Consider the following 19,359-nt stretch of genomic DNA (forward strand, 5'->3'; position numbering starts at 1 on the left):
CACAAATAAGATATAGATAATTACATAAACAGTCTCATCATCATCCAACAATCACTTCACAAAGCCAGGACAATTTGTTCTAATGATGTGATGTTCTTATTACAGAACTCTCTAGGATACAATAAGAAAAGTATAATAATGCACATAAATAGCTCAGAAAAGTGATTGAAAGACGTTAGATTATAAGCCTAAAGTCCTAAGATAGGCATCTCTGTGGATGCTGTAGTCAGCCTGACATGTTACATATAGAATGTGGCATCTACAACCTGTTCGAGATATTGCTGACATCAGGCTCTATACTAACATCCTTATGCAAGCTTTGCCACCTAAAAGAAATCTCTCTAGCAGCCAACTCTCTGTGCTTTATATATCAGACAGTCAAAAATATAATAATTACTAGAGTTGATAAGGGTAATGCCACTATGGTCTTCAACACTAATAAATATAATTTTAAAATGAGCAGTTGAGCAGAGACTGAACTACACACAGACCTTTATATTAATGCAATACTAATTCCAAAAAAATATTATTAAAAATTATTACTTCTTAAAAATGTTACATGCCACCTGAATTAAAAAAATTCAAACTTTAAGTTCTCTCCTCTCTCAGATACACAAGATTATCTAAAATTCATAAATCAAAAAACCCTCATAAAGCAGATATTACTGACTATTCCACCTTGAACTTAGCATACAAGATCATTTTTTAAAAACTTCTTTCTTTTTCTTCTAAGTTCTTTTTATAACCATTTTTAGCTATAAAAAATTATAGTTTCCTTCCATTTTTTTCATCTTTTTTGCTAAATGTTTCCCAGTGCCAACATTCTCCAACCAGGTCATCCTTCCAACTTCATTGAGTCATTTGGGCATTCATCTTCCTTCATACGAATGCCACTAAGTGAATGACCATCATTCACCTTTCATCTATGTAATAATAAGACCTGCCCATTTCCATTTAAAATCTCTTCTTTTACCTTGTCTTTAGAGACTTATCATTAGATACAGTAGTTTGCAAGTTAGAGTTATTAATTCTGCATCCTCCAGAGGGCTTAACAGTTAGCAGAAAGACAGAAAAAACAAACTTGGGTTTCCCCATATAGAACAGAAGAAAACAAACAGATCGTGTAATGATAAATAACAGGCACAAAGACATGCATAAAAAATGTCTGTACTTACAGAGGAGATGCAGATACTGATTATTACTTGGTAATAGCACATTTAAGGCTAAAACAAATGGAGAAATGATAAACAAAACAGAAATATTAATCAATATAATATTGAAAAATGTGAAGGTGTAAACATACAAAGGCAATATACAAAAAAGAAAAAGAAGAAAATAAAGTATTCAAACCATTCCATATCTGACAAAATAAATGGGTCAAATTTAAAATATTATTACTCATTGTGCAGATGAAATCCTTCAATTCACAAACAGAAAGAAAAACAAATGGTTCAATCTTCTTTTTTTCTTCCTAACATGGAAATTTAGGCCATGTGGCCTGTTCCGGTCTCATGCCATCTCTTTCTTGGTCTTCCAATTCTTCTTTTTCCACTTATTTTGTATCTGTATAATATTTTTGGTAGTCTACTGTTGTCCATTCAATTTAAATGTTCTAGCCATTTTTGTTATACTGTCTTACGTAGTAATTAATTGATTTTATTTTCAGGGATTGTAAGATTTCTTCATATGTTTTGTGGTCCCACTTGGTATATCCAGCTGTTTTTCTAAGGAACTTCATTTCTGCTGTTTAAATTCGTTTTTCATCTTTCCTTTTAATGGTCCATGTTTCGCTTCCGTATAGTAGAGTTGGTTTTGACAAGACATTATATAGTCTGATTCTAGTGTGTTTTTGTACCAGGGATGGCTTAAATATATTATTTATTATGCCATTTACTTTGACAAAGTTTGATATTTTAGTGTCTATGTCTTTTTCTTCTTTGTATGATGATCACATCCCAAGTATCTGAAAGTGTTTACTTGTTCTAGTATTTTATTATCTATCACTATTTTACTTCTTATTGGGTTTTCTCCTTTGAATGCCATTATTTTTTGTTTTTTCTTTGGATATTGTCATATTATATTGCTTTGAGATATCATTTAATGATTTTAATGATCTTTGTAAGTCATCTTCTGATGTAGCTAATACTATTTGATCATCTGCAAATAGTAGTGTATCTATCTTCATTTGCGGGGTCATTTGTATACCAAATGGGTTATGCTGTTTCCAGATTGTTAATATTTCATTTATATATATATATATTGAAAAGCAGAGGTGAGAGGGTACATCCTTGTCGTACTCCTCTTGATATATCTTTCCATTCTGAGGTGTGTTCTAATTTAACTGCTATTTTATTTCCTGTATATATTTCTTTAATAGATTGTAAAAGTTGGTTTGGTATGTTTAAATCGGTTAATATTTTAAACAATTTTTGTCTACTAATTTTGTCAAAGGCTTTTTCATAATCAATAAAGGCAAGAAAAGAGAATTTTTGAAATTCTCTTCTCTTTTCTATTAATAATTTTAAAGTAAAAATTGGATCTATGCAGGATCGGCCTTTTTGGAAACCATTTTGTTCTTCTAGTAATTTTTCTACAATGCTGCTTAGTTTCTCTTTTAATATTCCTGCATATATTTTATATCCTGTATTCAGCAGGCTAATTCCCCTATAATTATTGCAATTGTCTTTATTTCCTTTTTTTTTTATAGAGTGGGATAACCAGTGCTTTTTTCCAAGAGTTAGGGGTTTTTCTGGACATCCAAACCATATTAAAAAATTTCAGAAGTCTTTCATTAAATTTTTCACCTGCATTTTTGTATAGTTCTATATTTATATTGTCTTCTCCTGGCGTTTTCCTATTTTTCATCTTCTTTATTATATTTTTCAGTTCTAACATTGTGATATTTTCTATTAGGTCATTCTTTGTCTTATAAAATTTTAATTCATTGTTCTCATCTGTCCAGAGATTTTGGAAATAGGTCACCCATTTTTCTAAATCTATTGTTTGTATTTTTATCTTTTCTTTTATTTCTTTATTCATGTATTTTATTACTTTATAGGTTTTGGGTTGTGGCTTAAATAAATCCTTTTCTAGTTCTGTTACGAAATTGTTCCATCTTTCTCTATTTCTTTCGTTACTTCTAGTTTTGCAATTGCACTATTTCCTTTATACTCTATTTCTGCTTCAATTGTTTTTTGGAATTTAGCCATTTCTGGCAACTGTCCTTTTTTGTTTTTATTATATTTTCTATTTCTTTGTTCCATTCTCGTAGTCCTCTTTCTCTAATCCATTTGCGTTTTATTCCTAAGGTTTCTGTTGCTGCTTTTGCGAGAATTTGCTTCAAATTTTCCAATTCACCTATGTCATTTGATTTGTGTGTGGTTTCTGTTTTTAAGTTTGTGCATTTTTGATATTGTAGTCTAACTTGAGGATCCTGTAATGAAGAAATTTTGTAGCTTGGCTGGTAAGAATTTTCAATTCTATGTGTTTTTAGCCACTTTGGTTTAAAACGATATTTTGCTGATACCATATAATGATCAGAGTTTAATTCAAAGCCTCAATATGCTCTTACGTCTAAAATTAACTCCGCTAATTTAAAATTTGTGATAACATAGTCGATTACTGATTTGTATCCTCTGGCTGACCAAATATATTTATGTATTTCCTTGTGTTTAAACATTGAATTCATTAATCTCATACTATTATAAATGACAAAATCGTGCAATCTGCGACCATTTTGATTACACGTATCTTCGCCAAATTTACCTATGTTTGTTTTGTATTTTTTGTTTCCTATTCTGGCATTTAAATCTCCTGCTAGCAGTAAATAGTCAGTTTTGTTTGTTTTATCTATGGCATTCTGTAATTCTTTATAAAATATATTACTGTCTTCTTCTTTTCCCTCTTCTGGTGCATATGCACCAATTATTGTTATGTGGCCTCTTAATGTCTTGAGTCTAATTTCTATTAGTCTTTCATTCAAATAGTTGTAATATACAATATTGTTCTTTAGGGATTTATGCACCATAATCATTATACCTGCTTTTGCTCTTTCTTCTTTTTTTTTACCCCACTGTTGATTTGTATATAGTTGTTTGTTTCTTTTGTACCTTTTTGGTTTTTCTTTGTTTCTGTTACTATACATATCTTTATGTTAGCTTGGTTTAGTTGTTTATCAAGTTCTTCTTTGTGTGCAATGCTTCTCACATTCCATGTTGAAATCTTCATTATGTGTTCCTTTCTCCAATTTCATTTACCATTTCCTGGGTTGTGGTCTTTTCCCTGACAGTCCGTCCGGCTTTTCTTTGCATGAAACTTGAAAGTATTTTGAATTTCCCCAGGGCAGGTTACTAACCTGTCGCTGGGTAATTCCAGTGGTAGGGCTGCTACCTAACGCCTCTGGACAGGCAGATCTAACAGCATTTACTCTGTTAAGGTGTTAAGATTATACCACCCATACTCGGTTGCCAGTGCCTCGTTTGTACTTTTAGAACAGGATGGACCACGGGAAGGTGAGGTTGACATTTGAGTGGGAGAGGCTATGTATTGCACTTCACCACCCCTTCCACCCCCAAATGGTTCAATAATGTACATAAAGAAGCTATAAAGAAACATCATGTTCAAGGTTTAATGAAGTACTGACAGCACTAAGAAAGGATTAAAAATTAATTTTAATACCTTCAATATTTCGTTTCAGTCACTGAGACATCTTCAGGGAGTACAAATAGTACTCCCTGAAGATGTCTCAGTGACTAAACACTCTCACACACACAACACGACACTCAATGAAACACAACATGCCTGTGATTCAGAAATTCTGTCTAAGTGACAGAATTTCTGAATCACCCTCTATGGTTGTTTGTAGACAACCTAGGATGTAAATTTGGGCCTATGATGGTTATTGTTTCCCAAATGTTGGGAATTTATTTTTGTACCCATATTTGTTTTTAAATTTGGGTGATTTCTGAGTGCCACTGCTGATTCCAAAAAAAAAGAAAGTCTTTCTTTTTTAAATTTACTGTGATGTAGCTGGAGCATGGTGGTTTTTTTCCAGAAGATCTTGTGAACAGTATCAGCAGGTCTTTCTTAAAAGATGTCAGGATACAATAATAACACCTAACTGCACCAAACTAAAAATCAAATTCCATTTGAAAAAGTCCTCTTTGTATACAAGTGTGCCAGTGTTGCATTATTACAAGAACAGATCTACACAACACATGCTCGCCATGCTGCCATCAGTTCATTACAATCAGAGCTCTAAGTGATCCTTAACTCTGAGCTTTATTCCATTCTCTCAGCCATTTCAGAAGCATCTGCACAAAAAGAATTCCTAAAAATAAGCATATCAAAAAGTATATTCTGTACAATTCTAAATCACAACTAAATTCAACCTTTCTGCACCACAGTAAATCTGCCTTCGAAAAGGTTCAACGAAGATGCCATCAGTGAAAATTAAGCCTCAGCCATAATTTTGCTATCACGCTGAAAGAAGTGTCAGTACTAGACTTAATGCACAATGTAGAATGCAAAATCTGTCATTTAGCCAACAGCATCAGACTTGAAGTTGCCCAGTCTTTGCCTTTGAAAAGTAACTTGTCTTCTGGACAACTTGCTGCTCTCAGAACATTACGAAAAGATAAAAGTATTGTTATCACCAGAGCTGATAAGGATAATGCTGCTGAATAAAACCAGAAAATGGATATTATTCTCCGATATCACTCTACCTACCTACCACTAGATTGTGATTCCACCAAAACACAGGTCAAAAAATTAAAAAGCCTACTTAAAAAAATATCTTCCTGACTACCTGACATCACAAAAATACTCAAACCCTTTAGTTCTTGTCCCCTACCCCCCCCTTTCCCCTTGGATATATGGTTTTACCTAAAATTCACAAACCCAATCTCCCCCTAAGACCTACAGCAGATGCCACTGATGCTCCAAACTACAACCGAAAATAAAACTTTAAATAATACAGATATTAGTCAACTTTGACATCACCTCACTGTTCACCAATATTCCCTTGAATGACACCGTAACACTCAAAAAAACGTTTTTCCTTCTGATATCTTATATCTCTTTTCCTTTGCCATCATCATTTTTCCAGGAGGAACAAAATTAACAGACAGAGGGAACTGCTATAGGTTCCTCACTCTTACCTCCACTTGCCAATTTTTACATGGAAAACTTTGAAAAAGAAGTCACAGACTCATTAAACATTAAACTCCTTCCTCTGTCCCCTCAGTAGTCTACATCCAAGAATCTAGTTAATGGAAAAGGAAAATAACAATAGTTTACCTTAGTGAGTGACATGCCTTCCGAATGGTAACTTCTCCTTCACTGTATACAGAAAACCCATTCACACAGGCAGATACATTCACAAACTCCCCCCCCCCCCATCCAACTAACCATATAGCATCATTAAAATTCTAACCAACAGAGCTTACAATTTGTTCCAGTGGAACCTCTCTTTCAACAGAATTTAACCATATACACAACACCGTCCTATCCAATGGCTACAGTGCTTACAGAATGAAAAAAAAATCTTTATACCAATCCTCGGGTATCCTTCAGAAAGATTTCAGAAACATCTTTTATGTAAAGGATACATCAGCAAAAATAGCCAGGTCTTTAAAAAACTACAATCTCTACATAGCTTTTAAGCCTCCCTGAAAACTTGCCACCATTATCCATTATACCAAAGATCAACTCCTTCCTCTCTCAGTGCCTGGAGTATATACAGTACCTTGTTCCTGCAAGTGGACCTACTTTGAACAGACAGGTAGATCATCCACTCAGCCACATCCACTTAGATGAGCACAAAACTTACCTCAGCAATCCCAACTATGGTCATTCTGATCTTACAAACCATGTATTGAATACCACTCACAGATTCTGGAAAAAACCACCATGCTCCATTAGTAAATTTAAAAAAGAAAGACTGTTTAACTTTACCATTTTTAATATTACTGTATCAAGGATACAGCCATGCGCTCTCCCCTCTTTCTTACCCATTGGCTAACTTTTTCATGGAGACATTAAAAGAATATCCTAAATTCCTTTCTCCTCAAACCCACTATTTGGCTACACTACGTGGACAATGTGTTAGCAATCTGACCACCTGGCAGGGACACTTTATACACTTTCCTATTCCATTTGAACAGCCAACATCCAGGAATCCAATTCACAACAGAAATAGAAAGTAACAACAATCTGCCTTTCCTAAACACCCTAGTTACAAGGCAACCAAATAGATCTTTGACCTTCACAGTTTATAGAAAACCCACACACAGGTAGATACATCCATCAACAGTCATCCCCCACCTACACACTTTTAACAATTTAGAACTATAAAGAAGACCTCAGTCCATTGGACAAATTAATTTACTCAGATAACATTGCACTCAACACAGAACTCACTCCTATATAAAAAAAAAAAAAAAAAAACTTTTCTTGGCCAATGGCTACACCTCCCACCAAATAATAAGAATTTTAACATCATGTACATCCCTCCCACCCGATAGATTACAGCAAATCCATCACCACTCCATATATTCGTGGCATCTCAGAAAAAGTGGCCAAGATCTTAAAAAAAAAAAAAAAAAAAAAAAAAAATCAATGTGACCGCACAAAATGCTAGCAGCCCTTATCTGTTCCCCCAAAGACTAGCTGCAACTTTTCTTATTATGGAAAAACAGGTGAGACAGCCAACATCCATATATCAGATCACCAGGATTGCATCTGTTTCCATCACTACATTCACTCAGGATTGACTGAGTGTATGACGTCTTTTTCCAGACCATGCCCTGGATACCCAAACATAGGATCTGATGGAAAAAAGCCAACTTGCTCCACTGAAGCAAATTTAAGTTTGGAAGACTTTTCTTTGAATCTGCTGCAGCTCTTACCAACTATTCCAATCTAAACAAATATAGTTGTATCAAACTGCCCCTAATATGGGAAACCCTACTTTGCAGATAGTCAAGCTGAATGACCAAGAACGTCCAACCAAAACCAATAGGTGGTGTAATAATATGACCAGGTCTTCCTGAATCTCTCCTATTCCATCTTTGTTATTGAAGTGTGCCTGCATGCACATGTTTAATACCAGTGTATTAATCCCTGAAGATGCCGATTTAAGTTTGGTTAAATAATGAAGTAATAATTAAATATTTTCAGTTATTATCAAGTCTATGTTGTTAATTTCCTTAAAGAATATACGATGCTGGAGAATCTATGAATAAGCCTAAACAGTAGGATTAAATAAAAGCTAAATAATTTATGATATTCTGACAGTATGGTAGTAATAGTAAACAACAAAACAGAGCTAGAATAAATGATGAATTAAATACAACATCAAATAAAGTATGATTATATATAAACTAGGAAAAAAGTAAAATAATGACAAATACACTGGTGTCTGAAAGCTAAGGACAAACTACATTTTTACTTGTACGTGAAAAAATTTTCATGACTACAGCCAAATGTGCAGATAAATTTATTGCCAGCATACTAATAAATTATATTACACAAAAAATGTGATATAAATTTCATGTTTTTGGCAAAAGTTACAAATTTCCTAAGGACGTAGTTAAGGAATTACCATACACTGCTCACAGAAAACTATGGAGCGCGACATTTCAATTATGGAATATGTCCACCCCAAACTGCAATGCAGCTCTCACAATGCTGTACCATGTGATTCAGGTTTTTGAGGCAAACTGACCCATTCCTCCTTCAGAACAAGGATAAGACCGTGCTTGTTTCCTGGAGGGGAATTTTGGGCAGCAAAGCATCTCCCTATTGTGTCCCAAATGTGTTCTATGGAGTAGGGATCTAAAGAGCATGCTGGCCACTCAATTTAATTAATATCCTCGGTCTGCAGAAGTATTTTCAACTGCTTGTGCACGATGTTGTGTGGCATTGTCATCCATAAAAATTAATTCTTCACTTACAACACCATGGAAGAATCGAATATAACATTGAAGAGCTTCATTGCAATATCATTCACCAGTCCCAGCATCCACAGATCAGTGCATCCATTAAGCATAATGCCTCCCCATACCACAATGCCATATCTATCCTTATCAAGAGCATTCTCACGATGGTAAGCAGCATCACTTTCATGCCAAATCAAGTGTCACCTAGAAAAGAAAGGAAGACTAAAACAACTCTCATCTGTAAAGAGTACATTAGCCCATTGGCATCTTGTCGAATTTTTATGGATACATGTTGTTGCATACATGTCATCGTAGGGCACTGAAAACATGCCCTACAATGACATGTTGATAAAGGGATGCAAGACTACAGCTTAATTGTCACAGACATCTTTCCCCAGTTTGCCGAGATATCCGTGTACTTGTACTTGAATGGAGCTGACATATAAGCTGACCTGCATGGTGGGTTGATTATGTTTTGCTGTTATAACCAAATTCTGTCTTCATGGTGCATGGTAGAGTGACAGCAACCTCTTAGCAAACATCTGGAACACATTCCATTGGTTTGAAATGCTGCCTAGAGCCTGGATACAATATTATGTGAGATTCCAAACTCTCTGGCAATATCAGTAATTCTGCAGCCTTCTGAAAGCTTTCTAATAATTATTTTCTGCTTGAAATCATCTAGTGATGACTTAGAGACATTACAAGACAGCCAAGTTTGCAACTTTATTCCTTCACAAAAAGAGCTTCCTTCAAACACAATTTGCTTAGTGCAGCCATTTATCTTGTTGAGTGGTACAAGTGACCCCTAAGCACATGATTCGAAAATTTAAATGTGTACCTGCTTTCTACTCAAAATCGTCAGTCATACAAATTGCTACAAGCTATTTGTATGACTGACGATTTTGAGTAGAAAGCAGGTACCACTCAACAAGACTTCAGTTAGTCTGAATTTGCAGCTATAACCTTCAGAAATACCTGAAGTATCTTCAGGACTGAGGCAACTCTTGGTAAAGGTGGACCAAGCTCTCATCTATAATGCAGAATTAAATTTTCAGTGGTAATGATATTGTGGTTAGTTTTGATATCATTTCTTCATTCACTAATATCTCCATTTCTGATACTAATGTTACTTAAAAATGTTTTAATAATATTAATCTACTCTCCACACCATTACTTTTCTTGGAAGGACATTGCACATAAACAATTAGAACACACTGCAACAAGCTAATATTTCTTTCCTCCTTAGCGAAAAAAGTTGTGTTACTTGTCAGATACAAAAGCATAGATATAGCAAGACACAGAAACCTTAACCCATTAATATTTCACAAGTTTACTTTACACTTGGAAAAAATATGGATGAAAACAAAAATATAATTTGTCAAATATAATAATTTCATTGTTGGAGTGATACTTATAAAAATGGCAATGATGCATTTACTTCTGACATTGGCATTATTATGCCACTAGCCAATCCATGATTCTTATCGCTAAGACCAATAACTGGTGGACCAATCTCACAAGCCACTCAGCCTAATCACTGTGAATGCTCCTTTGTTAAGGTCAATGCATTAGCCCAGATGAAAATGATGGTTGAGATAATGATACTTGCTTTCGCTCACTCACTCTCACACACACACTGCCAGGAAAGAAATCAACAGCCATAGTGTGAAGACCAAACAGCTATGGTGCCACCTTAATAAGATGTAGAATCTCCTTTCGATGCGATATCTACAGCAACCGGTTTCGACCTTTATTGAGGTCTCTTCATCATAAAATGGCAATGATGCATTTACTTCTGACATTGGCATTATTACGCCACTAGCCAATCCATGATTCTTATCGCTAAGACCAATAACTGGTGGACCAATCTCACAAGCCACTCAGCCTAATCACTGTGAATGCTCCTTTGTTAAGGTCAATGCATTAGCCCAGATGAAAATGATGGTTGAGATAATGATACTTGCTTTCGCTCACTCACTCTCACACACACACTGCCAGGAAAGAAATCAACAGCCATAGTGTGAAGACCAAACAGCTATGGTGCCACCTTAATAAGATGTAGAATCTCCTTTCGATGCGATATCTACAGCAACCGGTTTCGACCTTTATTGAGGTCTCTTCATCAGTGGGAGCCAGACCCAGAGGTGATACCAAAGTTGAAACAATGCAGAATTCATATTTCCATATGCCAGTTGCCAAAAGGTCACACCATATTATTAAATTACTCTGGATTAGAAAGATGTTGGAAGTTTTTTTTCACTAGGTTAGACTACAAATTATATATTTAGTTTAATCAAGTGTGAGCAAACAAAATTTGTGCCTGAAGTATCTTCAGGACTGGGGAAACTCATGGCAAAGGTGGACTGAGTTCACATCACTGCACTGCTTCAACCTTGGTATCACTTCTGGGTCTGGCTCCCACTGAAGAGACTTCAATAAAGGTTGAAACCAGTCTGGGTAGTGATCCTTCCCATAATGCATAGCATTATACATGTCCACAAGGAGATGTGTTTTGCATTATTATTATTATTCGTGACACCTCCAAGGAGTCCAAAGACTCATCGCGGGAGGACGCCTACCTGTACAACTCTCCGTCTCCACTACTACACAGAACCTCTACTAACAATCGCTTACATCAACAGCATCTACTGCCTACAACCACCACAGCTAGTATTTTTTGTCTGTAAATTGCGTATGTTCTGAAGGGCTGATTTGTCTGTATGGGGATCAAAAATCCTGCTACCTCCATATGAGATTGGCTAATTCACCTTCAATTGAAAAAGTCCATATAAAGATTCCTCCCGTCATTACGAAATCAAACTTAGGCCTTTTCTAATCGAAGGGCGCAACGTACCGTTATTCTTCCAATTGCGCTACGGAGGCGCTAATTATTATGGGATACTAAAGAAAGTGATGTGAACTCAGTCCACCTTTACCACGAGTTGCTCAGTCCTGAAGATAATTCAGGCACAAACTTGGTTTGCTCACACTTGGATAAAGGATTAAACTAAATATATAATTTACGAAAGTAATGTTGTTGTTTTTCCATTTTTCACACTAATTTTTCAAAAAAGAGTAATATTTACTTACATTTCTAAGGCCAAAGGTAAACCTGCTGCCAAAAAATTAATACTGTAATCTGTATCTCTCTGAACTTCAATTACACTGAAAAACAAACAAATAACATTATACACACACACACACACTACTAAGCAATGAATAAATTAAATGTAAACAGCAAAATTACAATTGCATGCCCCTGAGAATATCAATTTGACTCCAACACTTATGGAATACCTCAATAACTGCTTCTGTCAAGTAGCATGCTTAAAGCTATATTCTAAATAGCCAACGTGTCAAAGGGATCTGAAGAATGTTGAAATCCTTAATGCATATTTTGTATTACAGTTCAAGCGTATATTAAATATGAAAGTTAAAAAAAAAAAAAAAAAAAAGAAGACTATAATTATAAAATTTTAACAGCTAAAAATCTAAGACACCAAATGCTGACATTGTAAAAGAAATTCTTAGATGCTCTACATCCACCATCTAGGCAAGAAAACACACTAGATATGATGATGAATCATGAAATGGCATGGATTATATAAGACAAGGTTAATGCAAATAAAAAATATATATTATATGCTATCATTGTATAACAATTACAATCTTTGAATTAAAAAAAAAATTACCAAAACATATATATCTGAACACAAATAAAAATTAAACACACACACAAGTAAATAATTAACAGAAGGTTCAAGGCAATTCACTTTGAGAAACCCATTTAGATTGCAGAATAACTTTGCGACTGCCTCATATTAGTTATTAAAGCCTCAGCAGCTCAGTCAGTATAGATGAGGCCCTTTGGACAGAAAGACCTGGATTCGATTCCTGTTCATGAGAAACCTTTCTGGTCTATTTCAATAAAGGTGAGTTAGCCAGTCTCATTCAGAGGTAGAGGTATTTTTTTGCCTGGAAACTCGGGGTTTTTGTCCCTCAGAACAGATAAACCGGCCCCATGAACACACACACACGGATCTACAGTCATAAGATGCATACTTAATTCCTCATTAGGAAGACTCCCCCTGTTCCTTAGGATGGGAAAAGAAAGGGAAGAACCCATACGAAATAAATTAAAGTTATCACAATAAACTGCTACCCACATAAATCTTCACATTTCTTTACAGAACCCCCCCCCCCTCATACAGCTGCTATCTCATCACCACACTTGATAACTGAAAGGAGATTCAATGCTACAATAACAATAATATCTTCTAAAGAGATAATCAAATCAGACTTTTGACACTCGTGCACCTTATGCTACATATTACATGAAGCGAATGCTCTTCAAAAACTAAAAATTCATTCTGTGTGTCCCCAGTTGCAATCTTCATTTCAATTTATATTACCATAATTAAAAATCATCATAATGATCACCCTTATATCTGCTAGACCAATTTGCCTCCACATTCCTAGGTTTAGCAACATCCACAAGTATTTCATTGTACTCACCTTACACCATACTGCCTCAAAACTACTGCAATATCTTTCCACCGTGTTTCCATTTTGTATCCCTCTCTCTCTCTCTGTCTGTGTGTCAATATATCATCATCTTCATCCAACTGCAGCTCACTTTCCAATGCTGTCTGGATAAATGAACTCTATCAATGCGACAATTTATTTCTTATTTCTGATACGTTCCTGGTAGGCATTCATAAACATGGTGTCCTGAGTCTATAACCAGTCCAAGAATTGTCACTCTCAGATGCAATGCCATACCTGTCCATTGAAGAGGCGCCATAGCTCAACTAGTATTAACAATGGCCTTTAGCTGGAAAGACATAGGTTTCAATCCTGTCTAGGATGCAAAGAATCTTTATAACATTTTCTGAATGAGAACCAGTTTGATACAGAGATAACAAGGGTCTTTCTCTCTTAAAAACACAGGTTTTTCATCCTGAAAAATAAGCAACCTGACCAGAAGAAACATGCAATTAAAAGACTAATATATTGCCCACATAGCTTGTTACGTTGGCCATAATTCTAAACAACCTGTCCACAAACAGTAAGAAAGTAACATGAGACGTAACAGCCGAGTTAGCAAAAATGAAACGAAGCATGTGCAGAGCAAAATCTGAAAAATGAATGGAAGAAGAATGTAGAAGAATTGAATGAAAGACAGTGAACGTAATGAATGATTCAAAAGTGGCATTGTATGGGGATTCCATTATTATAAGAGGTGTGGTGAATGAGAAGGTGCACAAATTTGCTATTCAGAAGGAAAGAATGAGGAAGGAAATTTAAGCTTTGAATATGCATTTTTTTTTTTTTTTTAACATCTGATCTGCAAACGAAAGGCCACAGAACCTATAGCACATTAGTTTAGTGTGTGTGGGCAAGAGGAGAAGAAGAAAGGCAGAATCTATTCACATTTTATTTGAACAGCTGAAAGTTGTATTCTTTGGAGAAGGCGGAGTGGGGAAGACTGTTCCAAAGAAAAGAAGTAGACGGAATGATAGAGGATGCAGTGAAGCTGGTTCGGTGAGTTTCAAAATGGACTGTAAAAGAGCGTTAGTTAGCAGTGGCTCTTGTTCTAATGATTTTGGAGGAATAATAGTGGCCAAATCAACAGAGCACTGTCCATGAAATATGAAGGAGTAAGTGAGCAACAGTAGTGGGAACAAATGATTTGGTTGGGTTGATTGGTTAGAGGTTTATTGGTGCAAGGATAGCAAAGGTCATATATAGTGCACCAAACCAAAAGTTGAAGCAGTACTCAAGGTAATAATAAACAGTAATAAAGAGAATAATTAGCAAATATCATGTTATGTACAAAATGCAACCTTTAAACAATAAAGATAAGAAAACCAGTATCAACATTAATTCTTTTTAAAAAGTTAAAAACTTCATGCAGTTTGTCCAAGCCGGAGTGTATATGGCTCAGTCATAGAAGTAAAAAATTCATTCCTTTCTTGAGTAGTGCTGGAGCTCCATCAGGACATGATGAATGGTAAGATGTATGGCATTCTTTGCACATAAGTGGGTCATCAGCTCTCAATAAATATTAATGTGTAAGATAACCATGACCTACACAGAGCCTAGCAAGAACAACTTCCTCTCTTCTGTTTCTATGCTGGCAAATACAATGCTTAATTTCAGGCTTAATCTCATGCAATTTATTTGTCAGTGCTTCCTGTCATGATGAATGCCAGTGGGTTAATTAACTTTGATCTCTGATAAACTGCTTATAGTCTGTATATAGGACTAACAAACAGTACCTGAAAAATGTATGAGCTGATCTAGCAGCTGCATCCATAGTCTCATTTCTCTTAATTCTAATGTGACTAGAAATCCAACACAGCTGAATATCAAAATTAAGGACCTTCACATTTGTGACAGCTGCAGAACCTTGCAAAGGCACTGGATATGGATGATACACAGGAAATGAGATGGCCTGTTAACAACTCAATGAGTCTGTACAAATCATATTTGGAAAATATGATTTGTACAGACTCATTTGTACAAAACCGCTACCAAATCAAACTTTTGGTAGCGGTTTTCTTTTATATGCAAAGCAGAATTGCATGAAACTCAGATGTATAATTGCTGCAATCAAGTGAGATCTGATTAGATATGATAAAGTTAGGAAATACAGCAGCACAGCCAACTGAGGTCTCTCATATCTTGAACCACTAGTAGAGATGGAAGGAAATCAGTGTTCCTCTCTGTGCACATTAAATAACTGCACATGACAGATGAAGTGTGAGAATTCCTTAGTTGGCACAGTGAGAGGATGCATAATGGAGTGCAAATCTTCAATAGAGAAATGCTGTTATGTTTGGGTCACATAATGTTGTCAAGATTCATGCCAATAGCTTGCATAATCTCTAACACCCATACCAAAGTGACATGTGGCAGTTTGAGGTGTGTGGCACTAAGCTGCCCAAAAGCAGAGAAAAGATACTAGTCCAAGTAGAATGCTCAAGACTATTTTTAGGGCATAGTCAAGAGACAACTGTTGGGCAGTGTGAGTGACAGAGTAGGTTTGTTCACGTCAACATAAAGACTTTGAACGAGCAATGTGCAAAAAGCACCAGTAGTTATCCATATTCTGATAATGGACAGGATCCAACCAACACAGGCTTCTCTGCTTTGCCTATGCCATAGTTAAAAAGTGCATGATAAAGAGGAAGCAATGAATACTTGTAGCACCCCATTCAGTAAAGGAGAGAGTGCAAAGGAACTTCAATGTTCTCCTGCACTTTTCCCCAAGTTGACAAATGTGTGCAAAGAATTAGTCTGTCAAAGATGAGTCTTAAGAACTTGCTTCTATTAAAATAATATTTTATCTAATTCTTAACTAGCATCTAGGTGAAGAATGTGTTTTCAGAAGAACTTTCACAAACACTTTTTTCTGCTGAAAACCTGAACTGATTACTAGGAGCACATGAAAAGACATCAACTGATTGCTGAAATTGTCTTTCTATTACACTGCACTCATGTTATAAGGGTGACAGTAAATAATGACATCAACAACATACACAGCATTCTCTACAGTGGGAGGGAGGAAGTTGTTTAGTGATTGAATTAACTTTGAAAACAAAGAGTTTCATACTTAAGAAAGAGCCTTGAAGAATATCTCTTCTTGATGATATGGCCAAGATTGCATACTTCCTGTTCAAACTCAGAAGACTAGGCTAGATAGAAAGATTTTAAAAGGTGCCCTCTGAGACCCAGGTTAGAGAAGTCTTTTAATATGCTGTCTCCAGGCCATGTCATAAGCTTTTTCCATGTCAAAGATCACAAAGAAACTAGATATTCTCATTTCAGGAATGCATCTGTAATATGTCTTTCTAAATGGACCAAATGGTCAAATTTTTAAACAATGTCGACAAAAACCATATTGGAGAGAAGTTCATTGCTTTCTAAATACAGAGATGTTTGGTATTAACCATTTTCTCCAATATCTAAGATACTGGAGAAATGGCCTGGTAATTATTTCCTGATCCCCAAGAAATGCAGGTGACCAACTCTGTGCACAGTAGCCAGCATGTGGTTAAATCATAGCCTTATAAAGAGAGATAATAACCTCCTTATCTTTACTTGTAAATATGTTCTTCAGCATCCAAGTAATCCTCTGAGCAATTTTGCCAACTGTTACAATGTCCTTTGCATTTCAATTCTTTATCCACCATCATCCCCAGATCCCCTAGCCTCATCAACTTCCTGTAAACTAGTACCATCAGTGTGATATGAAATGATGAAGTGTGTAATCTTTTCATTCTGAAAAGCATTCTCTTACATTTTACAACGTTGAATTAACAACTATTGACCTTTGCCCACATTGACAATTTATTTAAATCATCCTATAAGATACAAGATGTTTTAAAAAATTCGAGGTTCTTTACATGAAAAAATTCCAGTCGCATACAGGATGTTTATCAACTACTGTCCTTCCTATTTTTGCATCATCAGCAAACAATTGAATATCCACCCCCCTTCAAATCTTCTGCTATATCATTAATGTACAAATTAAATAGTAGTGGTCCTAGTACAGAACCTTGGAGCATTCCACTCCGTTACACAATGTCCTCTGATGTCTATCTATCGGTCACCCCTATCTATGCTACCAGCCTAATATCCATTCACATTTACTTCAATTTATTTAATAGTTTTCTATGCGGTACTGTTAAAATGCCTGTGTAAATTCCAGCAGTATCATGGTGTAGCAATTTCCTTTATAAATTTCTGCTGTCACCTTATTATAAAATGTGAATAAATTACTGAAGTAGGACCTACCTTTTACAAAGCCATGCTTCCCCTTGTAGAGTATCATATTCCTATCCACCCATTTCTGAATTTTACTTATCCAATACTTTAACCACCACTCCAGAGATACTAATTGGTCTGTAATTTGCTACTTCTGTGTCGAAGCCACCTTTATGTAATGGAACTATACCCTCTTTTCACTCTCTTGGAACCTCGCCAAGCTGAGACTTACATTAAACAACTTCATCAGAGGCACTGCCAGTTCACCTGCACATTTCTTATGGATGGGGAGGAGGTGGAGAGGATCCAGAGATGAGTGACCAAGATGATAGCAGGTCTATGGAATGAACCTTATGAGAACAGGTTGAAGATTTGTGGGTTGCAGAAATTGGTTGATAGGGAGAAAAGGGGTGATATGATTGAGACATTCAAATTACTGAAGGGTTTATATAAGATTAATTCAGAAGATATTTTTGAGAATAGGACTGGTGGTGGGAGGACTAGGACCATCCATGGAAGCTGGGCAAGAGTGTGGTTAGCAAGGGTGTTAGAGCTAGGTTTTTTTACTTGGAGACTGGTGAATGAGTGGAATAAGCTGCCAGAGTCTGTTGTGGGTGCCATGACTGTAAATGAGTTCAAGGCGAAGTATGATAGATACTGTGTGAATGTCGAATAGTTGTTCTTGACATGGTGTTAGGGCCTCCCTCGATGAGTCTATGGACTCCTTAGAGTTGCCCGTAATAATAATAATACCGTTCAGGTCTACTACTGTATTCAATAACTGACAATTCCAAAAAGCGCCACCTAAGTAGCTGGTGTAAGATAACTAAAAAGGTCAATAAATTTCCTAAAAAAAAATAAATAAATAAAAAATTAATACAATAAAAAGTTAGGAAAGATTAGCTGATTTGTAAAGTACTATCTCCCATAAAGGAGATAGACGTAAGCCATCGGATCTGTTTAAGTATCAGTTCTTCTAGTTGAAGAGGAGAGTAAATTTGATAAAAATTTTGAGATTTTGTAAGTGGCGCAACCTATACAATCTACGACTGGTCTTAACGGAATGCCTGGTTTATGAACTTTTGGAAGACCATACAATCTAGGTAAACGACCGAAGAAGGTTTTACGTTTTTTCTTTTGATCTTCATTCCATGTAGATACATTATCTATAAGAGAATTAAGTATCTTCAATTGACTCCGGGTAGGATCCGATGTAAGAGGCCTATAAGTTAAACAGTCGAAGTAAAAGAGACATTTTTCTCTCATATTCCTTCCTATCTTGAATCACTACAGCCTTCCCCTTATCAACTTTCGTAATAATTAAATTATTGTTATTCTTCAGTGATTTCAATGCTTTAAACTCAGAGTAAGAAAGATTAGGATGAGGAGGCTTGGCATGAAAAAGAATTTGTGCACATTCAAAACGCAATCTGTTGGCTGTTTTTTGGGATAAGGATCGAATACCCCTGTCTATGTTATGAAAAAAATCCGTAAGTGGCACCTTATTTGGTGTAACGGTGACAAGAGTTCTTCACAAAAGTCAGTTTCTCATAGAACGCCTTTATAAGAAACATGTGAAACTCTACTTCATTCTCCTAACTTAAACAGATCCGACGGCTTACGTCTAACCCTTTATGGGAGATAG

The 19,359-nt window shown here is 35.7% G+C and overlaps 1 protein-coding gene across 2 annotated transcripts in view; it reads right to left on the reverse strand.

Annotated features, from left to right (window-relative positions):
- The window catches only part of LOC150109178 (vacuolar protein sorting-associated protein 37A-like), a 243,999-nt gene that overhangs the window by 196,996 nt on the left and 27,644 nt on the right, over positions 1-19,359 (reverse strand). The window contains exons 1-2 of one of the 2 annotated variants that reach the window (XM_090405946.1): positions 12,033-12,110; positions 1,176-1,223 (exon numbers count right to left, since the gene is read on the reverse strand). Coding sequence is in view for 1 of the 2 variants with exons in the window: in XM_090405937.1 (XP_090262063.1) it covers positions 12,033-12,107 (75 nt within the window). In the remaining variant the exon portion in view is untranslated. Of the gene's footprint in view, positions 1-1,175; positions 1,224-12,032; positions 12,111-19,359 lie in introns of those variants that run through there. The other variant, XM_090405937.1, reaches the window with a different exon arrangement.

This window comes from Typopeltis vanoorti, chromosome 2, assembly GCF_054136105.1.
Source record: "Typopeltis vanoorti isolate ZY-2024b chromosome 2, IOZ_Tvanoo_1.0, whole genome shotgun sequence".
NCBI classification, from domain to species: Eukaryota; Metazoa; Arthropoda; class Arachnida; order Uropygi; family Thelyphonidae; genus Typopeltis; species Typopeltis vanoorti.